The following is a 14,672-nucleotide window of genomic DNA, read 5'->3' on the forward strand; positions in this document are numbered from 1 at the left end:
CAAGGCTGAATGCTGCTGTAAGAATAAGTTTTAAAAAAAGTACTCTGGCTTGGGAATTTAAAGTGGAGTGGAATAACATGGACAGCCAAGCATTCATACATTTCTTCTCACATTACACTTCGTATGTACTACAGGCACATTTTTCCTGGAGTACTAGCTTTATAATTTCTATGAATTTCCTATAAGTTAAACTTAACTGAATAATTTTAAAATGAGACCTTTCTTTTGTCAGTTAGCAGTTAGGCAGGAGGACTAAACTAGTATGTCTGTTTTGCTTCAGCTTTCTGGAGTAGTGGTAGCAACCTCATAACACAACTCTGAAAACTACACAAAATATCAGATATTTTATTCTGCTTCAGAAGTCATTGCCTGGGTTTATATGTACTTGAGTATTTACAATTATACAAGATTCCAATCGACATAACCAAATGATGATTTTATTCAACTGAAAATTATTAGACAAGAAAACAAAAAGCACAATGAGAACAGCTGACATTCTTAAATCATTTGTAGGTTGGAATGGATGTGATTAATCACATAAGCAGAAAGTATACAACTATGGAATTACTCACATTTTTAAAAAGCTGTTAAGAAAGATAACTGGCAGAAGTTTTAAACAGTTGCAAGCAGCAGCAGCAGCAACGCTGGCTTGACGAATACAGACAGATATGGACTACAGCCTGAACTGGACTATAACACAGAGGAAAATATGTTTCTTAAGTAGCTGAACCAATGTGTGCAGATTGTATAAAAAATGGAAGCAAAAAAATTAAAAAGACTTCATTTTTGTCATGATCTATTGATTTCTGCAGTCTCTAGCTTATGTTTAAATGTGCCACTTTCCAGCAGGGATGTTACAGGGGAAACAATACCTCTGCTATAAGCTCTATAGTGGGCAATGCCAATAGGCCAAGATGATTGTTCTACATTCCCCTGTGGTGTCTTGTAAAATAATGTAATCTGTGGGTCACTGGAGCAAACTGCACCCCCCAGTCTACCCAAAAGCCAGAAGACAGCAAAGGTGAGGAATCACTGATCTTATCTAAGTGACCTAAAGTAGATTATGAGGAAGGAAAGGGACAAAAATGGGGAGTGAAGAATAAAAAACAGCTGACAAGAATGGTGTATAAAGAAAGAGTGAAGAATGTTGTAGTTTGAGGGGTATACCAATAAAGAAAATGAAAGAACACATATTTCTGTTGACTGTATAAAGATACAGTTATTGCATCACTAATACTTTTTAAGTTGCTATAAACCCATACAAACTAAACATTTTGAATTTCAGCTCCAGCAGAACAAAAGAAAGACAGCAACAAAAAAAATCAAAAATAACCAGAGAAAAAGAAAGAAAACAGCATAACAGCTGCATGCAGATACACAAGTCTGAAATTTCCCAGGAAGTTTTACCAAAGTGTTCTTTACTGGCAAAGAAACATGTAATAATGTTATCTTAAATGGTGCCCCTAAACAAAGATTCCCACTGTCTAAATACAGTACCCCCATGGCCAACTAAAACCACTGGAGATATAAAAAGGCCATTACTGTCCGCAACCTCCTATCAAAACAGGATAACCCTGTGGCATACAGGGAAGAAGCTCCAAATTGTGCCAGATGATCTGTACTCAATGAGGATGGAAACTTAAGTAGCTGATGCTGGCTCGCCCACCCTGTGGTGGGGAAGCAGTGGCTTGGCCTTCCACATTGTTGACATCTCCTGGAAGTTAGGTAGTATTCTGTTGTCAGATGCCAGTCTTGCTTAGGCTGTGAGCTGCACATCTACACTGCTGGAGCCATGGGATATGGGACGTGTGGGGAACATGTACGTCACACTCTCCTAGCCAGGTATCTTAGTGAGACAGCAAGCTGCATTGTGGGTGGGAAGGTAAGATGCTTCTTAGGATTTGCAGGCTGATCTACTCGTCTCGCTGCAGGGAAATGATGATCCAAATGGGTTTCCTCAACAGGAATGAAGAGGCTGCAGGGCCCTCACCTAACCAGAGGATATCCAACTCCCATCTTGTGGAACAAATGAGACGAACAGCAGGTAGAGGAGCCACTGATGCAGTGTCCTGAAGACGTTAGGGAACATTCTTGACAACTCAGCTACTTATTTTAAACTTGTTACTTTGATTATCTCCACCCTGATCAACTGTACTATATCAGGCAGTTTCTCATTTGCTAACACAAGGCATTTAACCAGGATAAATCAATAAAAATAATGGTTGCAATGTCAAAATTATAACTGTGTGTGTGTGCTCATAAACAGCAAACATTACCTGAGGAGGTTGTGTTTACATTGAGTTCAGGTTATGTTTTTATGTGAGGTACACTTTTGTGAGCATGTCTGAGAAGGTTTAAATATTTAGATAATTACATAATCTGATTGTACATTTGCAATTACCTGAAGCTTTCCGGAAAGCAGAGTTGGTCTTGTAGACAAACCTTACATCAAGAAATGTGGATAGTACTTGTGAAATGAATGAATAAGCATTTTAAGGTAAGCAGTAAGGAATATGTATGTATCAGTACTTAAACCTCATGTGAAACACACAAGTCAGTCACTTATATACACTGGAAAAAATTATGAAATGTGGTATTTAAGCCCAAAGTATTCACAGAACTGTCTGTCACCTGAAGCTGTTTACAATGCATTAGAAATGTGTGACTCAAAGTATTACCACTTTAGGACTATGGTGGTTTCAGTTTGCAAAACCAGTGCAGAACAGTACAGGACTGAAGCTCTCCATGGGGGGGGGGGGGGGCAGGACCCACATTTAAGAATTTATTTCTGTTTATTCAGTGTTATATAAAAAAGCAAACAAGTGGATACAAAAGAAACAGAAGTGCTAGTGAACATTTGACATTTACTTTAATTCACCACTACTAAAAGCTATTTAACCAAGAATTACACTAGCACCTGTAGCAAATGAACGTCAGGGCGCAGACATCAAATGATATACACACACACACACACACACACACATATATATATATATATATATATATATATATATATATATATATATATATATATATTATAAATACACACACATACTCACACACTGTATACAGGGAAAATATTCCCATATTCCCTGAAATTTTTTTTATATTTCTGTTAATACAGTTATACATTTATTCAGGTCATATTTATTTTGCGAAGTGCAAATCACGACACCTGTTGGGTATCCTCATGTGTCCTATGGCCCCACCCCAGTCTTAATAATTTAGGGCATTATTCTAAAATCAGGTAAAGTGATTTCCTGCAAACATACCAAAAGTGAAACTTAGTGTTTTAAGTGGCTTTGTTGGTAGACAGATCAAACTAGAATTAAGATGCTAGAAAAATGGTGTGGGCATTTTAACTTTGTTTTTGCTAAGCTGTTATTTTTCTACTTGGCTTACATTTCTCATTTCATAGAGTATACCCTACAAAATACTACCTATTTTAATAGGCAACTACAACACTTTGCTGTCTTGAGATGGTGTACTTTAATTGTGACTGTTTGTACAACACAACACACACATATTAGCAAAGACATAGGGAGAAGACTATGGCAACATAATCCCTTACTGCCAACCCCAGATCCCCACACTTGATATTTATTTTCTCACAAGTACCTCCTTAGACATTAGCAGAGTTTCTATTAATTTAACTTACAGTAAATGAGTCCATTAAAGCCACTTTTTACTTTATGAAGCCTTATCTCCTATTCTATTGTATTCCTTTCTCCATGTACATTTTCCTTAAACATTTCCTCAAGAATGAGTCTTAGAAATGTCTAAATTAGTACATTAGTTCTTACCCCATATACATATACATATGGCAAAGCATATAACCCTAGCAGTTTAAGTCTGCACGTATGTTGATAGTCGTTCATTCCTCTTATCTTTAAAATAGTTTGGATGTTCTTTACTCTTTGTATTTGCCTTTTTTGTCACTAAAAACACATAATACACGCTTGTAACACAAAATGTCAAAAGAAAAACTGGAATCGTTGCTTTGATCTAGGATGTCATCACTTATAGTAACAGTGACAAAGAAAAGAACAGAAAGTTAAACTGGAGAAAATGCAGAAAATTGAAAAGAAATTAATGTTGAATCAAGATACCAAAAGTGCATCAACATGCAGCTATATGGAAGTGACATAAAACACAACAGATAGTATCTAATTCCTCAAAACTCCATATCCAAGGGGGCCATACCCCATACATGCCTACATTTTATGAGCAACTCTGACGTAGTTGCATGTTGGGGAAGACAATTTCTCTTTTGCAACAAAAGCAAATTGTAGAGTGCCTCCCTAGGAGAACACCTATAAAGTACACATCTTTATCTATAACATTATTTCTATGTGACTATACCCCTAATAGCACATCAAGAAATGTTTTCAGATTGCCAAACAAAATGTACTGACACACAATTAGATCAACAATCAGGTATCAGCAAATAGAAAAATAGCAGGGAGCTTTGCACCATGTCTCTCTTGAGACTTAAATACTCCAATTCCAAGGTCACTGTAGATCACGGGAAAGTGAACTCCATAACTGCAGTAACTTTTCCTGTTTTGGAATACTGCGTGTCAGTGATTCTGACTTCAAAGAACAGAAAAACTGCTATTTCACTGATGCTCAAACTTCTGTTCAGCTATTACAAAGTGGGTACAGAAAAAAAAATATCTGCAGCACTCACTGGCAGCATGTTTGCAACATTTTTGCAAACATCAAGTTCACATTTAGTATTTGCAGAATCAAAGTTCTTTACCCTCCCCTGTCATAAAACATAAAGGCCCTTCAAACTGTGGACTAAATGTTAAGCAAACCATTTGCTCATGATGCTTCCCACTTTGTTCTAGACCAATATCAGATGTAGAAATAGGCATCTTAATGCTCCAGAATGAACTTTAAAGGAGTTTTGTTACATAAGAGATAGAAAGGGAGAGACACAGAGAGAAAGATCCAGTTCTTTGTATTTTTTGATAATCTAATTAAATATTTTGATCACAAGTAAGTTTCTCAAGTTAAGACCTTTATTCTAGCAGTTGCAGCACTAATAGATGCCATATGTAATAGTAGGCAAGGTCCACAACCAAAATCGTGTATCAACTCATTCCAAAAGGGAAGAGAAACAAACCAAAATTATACGTTAACTCATTCCGAAGGGAAGGTGAGCAAATGGCTTGGCAGCTACACAAAATGATGCAACACTGAATGTTTGCAACACGAAATGTTACTTTTGTCACGTTTGAAAGGAGTACAATACTGCATCTAGGACAATGAAGAATGGATAGCAGATACAGCTGAATGACAGCTGAATGACAGCACTGAATCTATCTTCTTGGGTTTCCTTCTGTAATTTCAGAATTGATCCTTAAGACAGCCAAAGACAGCATATAGGCCACACAAAGAACGGTGAACAAAAATGGGTAACCATTACACTGCTGGTGAAATGGAACATCTCCATGCATGTAACTGTACGCAGCAAGAGGCAAACAAAACAAGTTAAATACTCCAGAACTGTATGTACCTCCTGTCCAAGAACAAATGAAGCAGGAAGCTCAGAGTGACTGAAGAAAACACAAGTAGGAGAAACTCAACATTGAAAGGTACGTGAAAAAAAACTTGTTTGCAGAACATTTCAGGATAATCAGGTGACCAGAAATGGAGGTCATTAGGGTTAGATGTGGATATTCAAAAATTAAAAGATGCATTTTCTACAGCAAATGAGAATATTAAGGTAAAACCAGGATGGTTATATGAGGCAGGCAATTTCACTACTAAAAGAGATAAGAATAGAAAACAGGGAGTTATGTATTTGGTTTTTAGGTCTCTCGCAATCAATAACTGACACACAATACTTCTTCTACAAGCTGCTGTTTCTGTTTATAAACAAATGCACCTATTTTTTCTATTAATATTTACAGCAGAGCTTTCTCTTTCAGATAACTCAGCACAACACTTCTCCTTATGACAAAAATCTCTCTCTCTCCTAAAACTTTTGGTTTCATAACATTAAGTGCCTTATCTCTACCAATATGTACTATCATGCAGTTCCTCAAGTCTATAAAATTAGTTTCTGGTCCTCATAAACTAATTAACTCTGGGAAACAACATTGATAAAATGGATGCATAGTGAGGTGCATTCCCAATGGTATGACAATTCACGAATTAATATTCAGGAAACCTACACAGAACAATGGCAAAGACTCATTCGTACTTTGCAGTTGCGGCTTAGCTATCCCAAACCTAAGCATGTCCATTTCTGCTTACGCGAAAGAATGCGATTAGACCAGCGTGCCACCTACTGGTCAAAAGGACATGTACACAGGTGGATACTTACAGGTTACAGTGCTTGAAAACAACAACACTCCCCTCCCCCCATATCTTCAGTTATCAATGGCAATTCAGGAAGCAAATGGAATCATTATTCCATTAAAAAAGGAAAAGAAAGAAGTTGTTACTCACTTTTCAGGTTTAACTGTAGCTACTTCCTTCGGCCTATAAAAAAATGAAAGTGAAGGGCTAAGCATTAATGTTAAAGTCTCATTCTCTTTTTCCCATTCCCACCTCATGTAAAAAAAGTAATAAAAAAGGCATTACCTGCATGTACAGTTTTTGTGTTGAGAGAAGCTCATTAGCACTTTGTGTCCCCCATGATGAGGCTTAAGTCTCATTATCTATAAAAAACAAAAATGCATAAAAGTATGACTTAATACTGAAACTGCAAAATGTAGTGTTTTTCAGGTCAAATACGTACAATACAGTACATAAACAAGCCTTACAAGTTATTCAAAAGTACAATCCACAAACACAAGTCAAGAAACAGTAACATAGAGAAGTCAAGTGCACAATTCAAAATGTCAAATCTCACATGCTACAATAAATTTGTCTTGCATTTTTATCATATATAGCAGAAAATTACTAGTACAACAAAATAAAACTAATGATTCTTCTGCTCTGAGACAAGGCTTGGCTAGGTGACTTGCTCAGAGTCAAAGTAGGCAAAATGAAACAGAAGGACTCAAACCCCGAACTACGAGACTGACCAATTAGTAGTCCTAAACCTTAATCCCCTGTGCTAACCATCATACATTCTAAGTAAAAGACCAAAGCACAAAAGAATACAGGAATTTGCTTTGGGTTCTCTTGGTGGCTTCCCTTTACTTTTATGTACCTTTCTAACAAGACCAACAATTATCAGCTGCAAAGTGAGCCAAGTAACTGTCACTAGATACAAGCTCTGACTTACCTCCATTGTTACATTATATGTAACCAATGGAATGCACTCTAAACTTTCATCACTGCAGCAGCCTGCACATCTCATCAACGGCACACAAGATGGCCTAAAGATGTATTCCACTTCTTCTGGGTATTCTTGAAAGATGTCAACCATCATTTCTATCGATCGACAGTAGCTTCGCGCGTACACTTCCACAAAGCCAATAACTGTAATACAAAATGTATAAAGAAAACTTGTAAAGAATGGACTTTCACCACAGAAAGGATCTAATGCTCACATTGCACACAAACATACACTACATGCATGTGAAATAATCAGTTAATAATTTGGTTGTACTCATAATCATTGGAAAGAAATATCTGTGATTTAAGAGAAGAGAGCAAGCTACCAATTGCTCTGAAATGCTTTGTTATATCTCCTGAGAGCAGAGTAATACATTTGTACACAGACATTCCAGCTGCCACAAAGGTCAGCAACTATTCACTCTATTTTGCAAATGTACATAATTTGGTCAACAGCACAATGGTTTAGGCATAGGAATGAGTGATCTAAAAGACAAAGAATAGTAAAGCATGATCACAGTTGAAGTAAGTGTGAATACAGCATAATGCTGTTTTATCTGTGATTGGAACACACTCCTTATAAGCAGGCCTGGATATAATGCTATAAACATCCATGAAAATTATACTTGCAGGAATGTCAATAATTTGTATACTTGAAAACTACTTGACATGGATTTCTTAACATCTAAATTTGATGATCCCCATCCACATCAGAGTATGTTGGGAGAATGAGAAAAAGCATTTTTGGGGGGAGGGGTACAAATCTCACACTTTCTATACAGAGGGATTTGCAACTTGGTACTCCTCTCTCTCCAAGATTGCTGCATATCAAAGACAGTTTCACACAAACTTTGCCTGAAAATCTCTTTTGGAAAGTGAAGGTTTTGCTTTTTTGAAAACTTGGTACTCCTCTCTCCAAGATTGCTGCATATCAAAGACAGTTTCACACAAACTTTGCCTGAAAATCTCTTTTGGAAAGTGAAGGTTTTGCTTTTTTGAAAACTTGGTACTCCTCTCTCTCCAAGATTGCTGCATATCAAAGACAGTTTCACACAAACTTTGCCTGAAAATCTCTTTTGGAAAGTGAAGGTTTTGCTTTTTTGAAAACTTGGTACTCCTCTCTCTCCAAGATTGCTGCATATCAAAGACAGTTTCACACAAACTTTGCCTGAAAATCTCTTTTGGAAAGTGAAGGTTTTTCTTTTTTGAAATAGTGGGTGCCAAAAAATCTAGAGTTGGGGAATGTTTCATAATCAGCCATCCCGCTACTCAGTAATTCACTCAACATTCCTCCTCTTCTTTGGTGGCATACATCAATGTAGTTATTTAGTTTTACTTGCAGGAATAATATGCAGCCAGCAGTTTCTAGATTTACTTATAAAATTAAATGTATGAAGGAGAACATAAAGAATAAATGAACTGTGTTCTTTTTACTTAAGCAGTGTTCCGCGGCCTTACACTTTAAGCAAATGTAGTTAAACTCAAAGTAAAATATTATGTCCACATTCTAGGAAAGATCCAAAGCCTCATTTCTTTAACTGAAGTAGACCAGCACTAGCGGATTTGGTAATGTAAGGAAAGGGCTTCTGCTGTCACCCCTAGCAAATTGGGATCCAAGAGGCAATACAGCTGCTGAGTACAGATAGTTAAAAAAACAGGCTAACTGCAAAATGTCAACTTGTTTTTCAAAAGGCAGGGGTGGGATTTTCACTGTAACAGTGACCACTAAGAATGCATGGGAAACTCTGATGGCATGTGAGCTGTGGCATGATGCAGTGAAGTCCACAGACAGAGCACATGCTTGGAATTGCATCCGTCTGGCACCACCACACTGGAAATGTTATGCTTCCGGTGCCTCAAATGTCCATTACACCATTAAGATGCAATGCCAAGGCTGGTCAGGCTAATTTTAATATCAGAGTTTTTTTGTCTCATGATGGCCTGACAGGCACTAATGAAAACCAGTAGATTTATCTTGGCATTGCAATTAGAGCTATAAGTTAGAAGACTTGACTGTTGTAGTGAGTAAATGAATGTCCCAGCTTCAAAACTTAGACACCATGCTAAAACTGATCTAGGAATCTTGGGTTTAAATTATCCTTGGAGCAGTCCATTAAATAACAGTTTACATTCTATAGTAGATTTCATACTGCACGACCTTGTACAATATTATTGGTTATGGTCCTTCTTTGTCCCCGCTCTTATCTACAATATGTAGATTTACAGTTGGTCAAGACACTCACCTTATTAAACAGAAGGTTTAATAGAACTTTGAAGCTTTTAGATTATATTGTTTCTGAATTAATCACTGGTAATTGGTCTGTTCAGATCTTTAATTCTACTTACTCCATGTCACTACCAGAGGTATGAGATTTTAAGCTTGTATAAAGAATATTTTCAATGTTTACTTGATGGCTGTTATCTTTATTTTTTGAATACACTTATTAAAAAAGAAAAACAGATGCACAGCTGGTGAGGTAAGCTTGCCCAGGCATAAAAAGCCATAACACTGTAAATGTGCCTTCAGACTTGTTTGTGACAGAACTGGTGCTGGCAGTCATGATGCCATCAGCTTTGCAAATGGCAAAACCAAACAAGCCATCATGCCAGAGTGACATACACCAAGCACAAGAGCAAAGCAGAAAAATCTGAAAGGAGGAAATGGGGACAGTGATGGAAAAAGACAAAAAAAAACTCTCCAGTATTAGACACTAAGGGAATAAAGGTGAACTTTCCTATTGCACATTGCAGACATATGTACCGAGCAACATAACTGCACGGCACCTGCTGCAATAAATGTTCCTGTTTACAAATGTAAAAAAAAACTGTCACAGCAAAAAGTTAATGTAGCAATATCATCATAGCAAATTCTACAGCAACATGTTTGTCAACGTCTAACAAATTCCAAATTATAAAAAGTGCACGCCTTAAGATCTAATGAGAAACAGCAAATCAACATGAATTTTGCATTGACCAACATAATGAGACTTATCACAAAACAATAAGCAAAGGCCAGCCAGTCAATGAGAATTCCCATTAACATTGTTAGCTAAATAAAAAAACATGCCAAAATGCATAACCATGGAAATAAGCAACTGTCATAGAAGTAATTCTTCAAAAGCACAGTCAAAAATGACTTGTCACTCTACAGACTTATGAAGCACTGCACAAAGTGAGCCACCTGCTCAGCAATTACATGAAGCCCCCCGAGCATTTCTGTGATGTGAACTGCAACATGTTGTGTGATTTAAAAGGCTACATGAAGTCCACCAGGCAGCCTTACAAATTTACTGTGAAGAAAACTTTTCCCTAAAAAAAGGGCAAAAAAAAAAAAAAAAAAAAAAAACAAGAGACAGAGACCATAAAATATCCATAGTCCTGCAGTACAGAAGTGATCCAATAATTATGTTTCTCCACAAAAACTCACAATGCACAGCTATACTACCAGTTAAGATAGAAGGTGCTGTTTTGTGTGCAGTTCATATTAGCTTATCAAGTGCATCACTTCAAATCCCAACTGGAATTTGCAAGCAAGGAGAATGTAATTATGTGGTAGTCAGAAGGATCTCGTAACACAGAGGGATTACTCCTGACACGACTGATATTAAATGAGAGTACAACATATGACAGATTCCTCAGTAGCAAAGCTATAAACAACACAAATATACAGGACAAACATACAAACTATATTGTTCCCGAGGATTCTTGTTTTCAGTTCCATGACTCCAAATTTAGCAAATGCTAATGATTTGGTAAGTGCATATTTGCAGTGAAGTCACAAGTGTTTTGTAGGACATTCTAAGAGTATTTATAATGTTGTGTGGGGAAATAAAGTTAGCACTCACTGCAAGCTCTGCAGACTCTATTCTGATCTAAGGATTTCCTACCCTTAACATCCACATCTCCCTGCATTTATCAAGGATTTTTGTTATGATACAATTATTATTGGCAAATACCTTCCAAGTATGGTGAGTGGACATTTACAACAATGGCAGCAGCAAACTGTGATAAACACTATTTAAATTCTAAAAAGACTGAAGAACAGTCTGAAATTTACATAAGTAACTACTTTTATTAAACACGGTGCACTTACTATAGCAGGGTACGCCTCAAAAAAAGGCTCCATTATTGCCATAATTTTCAAAATATACACTTAAAGCTAAACTGCTTGGGCAAATATGCTGAAATCCAGACTAGTTTTCACTTTTTTTGCACTACCATCATGCAAATTTCTATAGCAGATGCTCCATTTTTCCATCATCTTCTCAAAGAAAAATATACTGCATTTCTTATGAAACTGTCACTTTTAATCCACTTTATTTTACTGCTGTGGTCTCTTTGTACATATTTTCTCCTATAAAATAACTCTCCCTTTTTCTTTGTTCTTTTTAAGATGATAAGTATGACTTGGTCACAGTAATAATTACTTCTTTTCTTCCACTTAATGCATGATTAAATTAAAACACAATGATCAAAATGTTCAGAGTCTGACCAAGTTATGTAACCCCTTCCTAATGAAATACATCTCACTGTCCCATATCTTTTCACTAAGCCAGGCTCCTTTAAGCCTCTAAAATGTCTGATATTCTCCAATACCCTTCAGTACACCTTGCTAAGGCCCCAAAATTATTTCCAAAGAGCAGCATTCTTAAAAAGCGAAGCTGGTATCAGGTTTAAAACTGCCCTTCAGTTCCATTTATACCACCCAAGTCCTACAAAGAATGTCCCGACTGCATTTCTTGTTAGGCTTTCCTCTGCATGCTCCCAACATATGCTCTCAGTATACATGTATATGTTCTCTGCAAAACTACCTCTAACAGGTATCACAGCAGAGAATAAGGGTAGCATTTTCAGTCCCCTAACAAATCTGGACTACCTTTGACTATAAAAGCAGTGTAGAAACATTTAACTGGATAGTTATTTATGAATACAGAAACTTTATTTTTCCTACACGACTTCTACCTTCACGAACTTCAGCCATCTGATCACACACTTGTTCTTTTACAGCCCTACCATGCTGAAGCTAAGAAGTAGCAGACCATTAACCAGTCATCCACAAGGGGAACCCAGGTCCCGCTAGCTTACAATGCTCTAGGCGGTAGAGTACAACCTCCTTCTCATAATGGCAAACCCCTATGTGGAAATGAATACTTCCAATCACAGTCACAATTGTGTTCACAGTGCATCACGTGACATGCTTATGAGGCATGTAAAATCCCCTGTGTGCCTCAAGCCTTTGCTTGCTTGATTTGTGGGTGATAATACAGAAGATCGAAGCTGTCATCTCTCCACCCTTAAGGTAGAAGTACAGGCACCTTTCATTCAGGTCAGGATCTTCCCTACCACCTCCACCAGCTCCCAACAAAGCAGATCAAACCAAGATCATGCAAGTCACAGATGGGCTTTATTCTGTTCCAAAGAGCCTATAAATGGGAAAGTCCACAGAGAACCAAATGAATTACATGCGGACAATCCTCTGAAGTATCTTGATAACGTCGACTTAAAGGCACCTCAGAAGCAGTTAGTCTGTGGATGCCTACTCGGTAATATTTCGACAGCTTCCACAGATCTATCACCCTCACACAAGTGTAAAGGAAAATATACACACACAAAAAATAAAATCCATTCAATTTCCTGAGACCATGTACACCTTTATATAGACTTTCTAAGATATGAACCATCTTAAACAAATAAGTTATAACCACCACAGTACACTCAAAGCATTTAGTTTACATATGTACACGAATGCACACACTAACAAAGTTGACTGACTGAATAAACAACTCTGAAAATCTGATAGAGTTACCTTCTTGTTTTTTCTCTGTATCTTCGGGGATGTGAGCAGTCATGGATACCTGAAAAATATAAAAAAAATTACAATTCAGGGTAACTTGAAGGGAGTAATAAGTAACTACTTTGAATATCTGTGACAAATATCAGTAACATAACTTAAGTAAGTTTTATTTATTTTACATTTGTTTTCCTGGAAAGTCCAACTGGACACAGGTCCATTTTCAGCGGAGGCCCGGGGAGAAAAGCTCCAAGAGAAATACAAACAGTAGAATATAATATAGTACAAAACATTAAATATTATACAATACAATACATTATAATATAGGAGAGAGCCTTAATAGCTGTTACATACATCACTGAAAAACAATGCAGCAGAGATTAACAAGTTATACAGTAAACCATGTAATTTTTTTTTGTTTTGTTCAGTAAGGTATATATCAGTGGGTTGGCTAGCTTTCAGGAGAAAACTGTCTATATATAGCTGAAGTTCTGAAACAATTTCTTGGTGTGGATTATCCTGGGGAATTACATGAACATAGCTGGTTATTTAGATAGTGGGTTTTCAGGAATTTTTTTAAATGAGAAGTGGAGGTGGTAGAAGTTATTTCATTTGGCACTGAGTTCCAATTGTTGGCAATGGTACTGGCAAAAAGGGATTTCCCAGCATCGTTTTTGTGTTTGATGACAGTTATGAGGTGCTGATTACTAGAGTGTAAGGCTCTAGAAGGTAAGTGGGGCTGAATTAATTGTCGAAGTCCTGGGGTTCTATCAGGAAAGCAGTAAAGCTTGATTGAGTAAATTGAGTAGTAGTAGGATGTGAGGCAATTTCAGCCAGTTGAGCTGCTTAAGGGATAAACAGGGGTGGGACCTATATATGAGGCTTCAGTAGCAAACTTGACAATCTTATTATAGCAAGATTTCATTTTATTTAGATCGGTTAGTCGGAGATTAGTCAACATGGGAGAGGCATATAGAAGGATGGATAAAACAGGAGTCCTTGCAATGGTTGTTTTGGTAAATTTAGTAATGAAGTGTTTGTTCCTGTAAAGGAGTCCGAGTTTTATGTTTACTTTTTTGATGGTTTGTGCAATGTGGACGTAGAATCTCAGATTATTGTCTATTATTACCCCTAGCGGTTTGATGTGTGTGGTTGGGCTGATTTGAATGTTATCTTTGGAGTTGATATGAAAACTATTATTAAGGGGCAGGTGGTCTGCCTGGACCAAAAAAAGAATGAGTCGGCTTTTTTTGGGACTAATAAGGAGTTTGATGTTTGTGAACCAAGTTTCAGCTAGGGTGAAGTTATTTTGACTAAGCCTGTACTGGTTCATGAAAAATGGCAACTTACTTAATATTTTACAATAAAAAATATTGTCTGAGTTTTCTCTAAAAGAAACTGAAAGCTGTGCACTACACTTATGTTATCTTAATATCATATAAAGCAGTATGACAAAAAAATGAATGTCCCAGCTTCAAAACTTAGACAGACACCGTTATTTTGGTAAGAAGATGAACTTAATGCTTTTCATTTGATGCTGGCGTGGACTGTCCTGTACAATCTGACGTTTCAGAAAGACTGT

The 14,672-nt window shown here is 36.9% G+C and overlaps 1 protein-coding gene across 4 annotated transcripts in view; it reads right to left on the bottom strand.

Moving 5' to 3' along the window:
• The window catches only part of VEGFA (vascular endothelial growth factor A), a 59,715-nt gene that overhangs the window by 19,962 nt on the left and 25,081 nt on the right, over positions 1-14,672 (bottom strand). For 3 of the 4 annotated variants that reach the window (XM_044060652.1, XM_044060625.1, XM_044060642.1), the window contains exons 2-5: positions 13,106-13,154; positions 7,247-7,443; positions 6,598-6,674; positions 6,463-6,519 (exon numbers count right to left, since the gene is read on the bottom strand). In XM_044060652.1, coding sequence (XP_043916587.1) covers positions 6,463-6,519; positions 6,598-6,674; positions 7,247-7,443; positions 13,106-13,154 — 380 coding nt within the window. The remainder of the gene's footprint in view (positions 1-6,462; positions 6,520-6,597; positions 6,675-7,246; positions 7,444-13,105; positions 13,155-14,672) is intronic. The other variant, XM_044060634.1, reaches the window with a different exon arrangement.

This window comes from Protopterus annectens, chromosome 1.part0 (genome assembly GCF_019279795.1).
Source record: "Protopterus annectens isolate FY-2018-M chromosome 1.part0, PAN1.0, whole genome shotgun sequence".
NCBI lineage: Eukaryota > Metazoa > Chordata > Ceratodontiformes > Protopteridae > Protopterus > Protopterus annectens.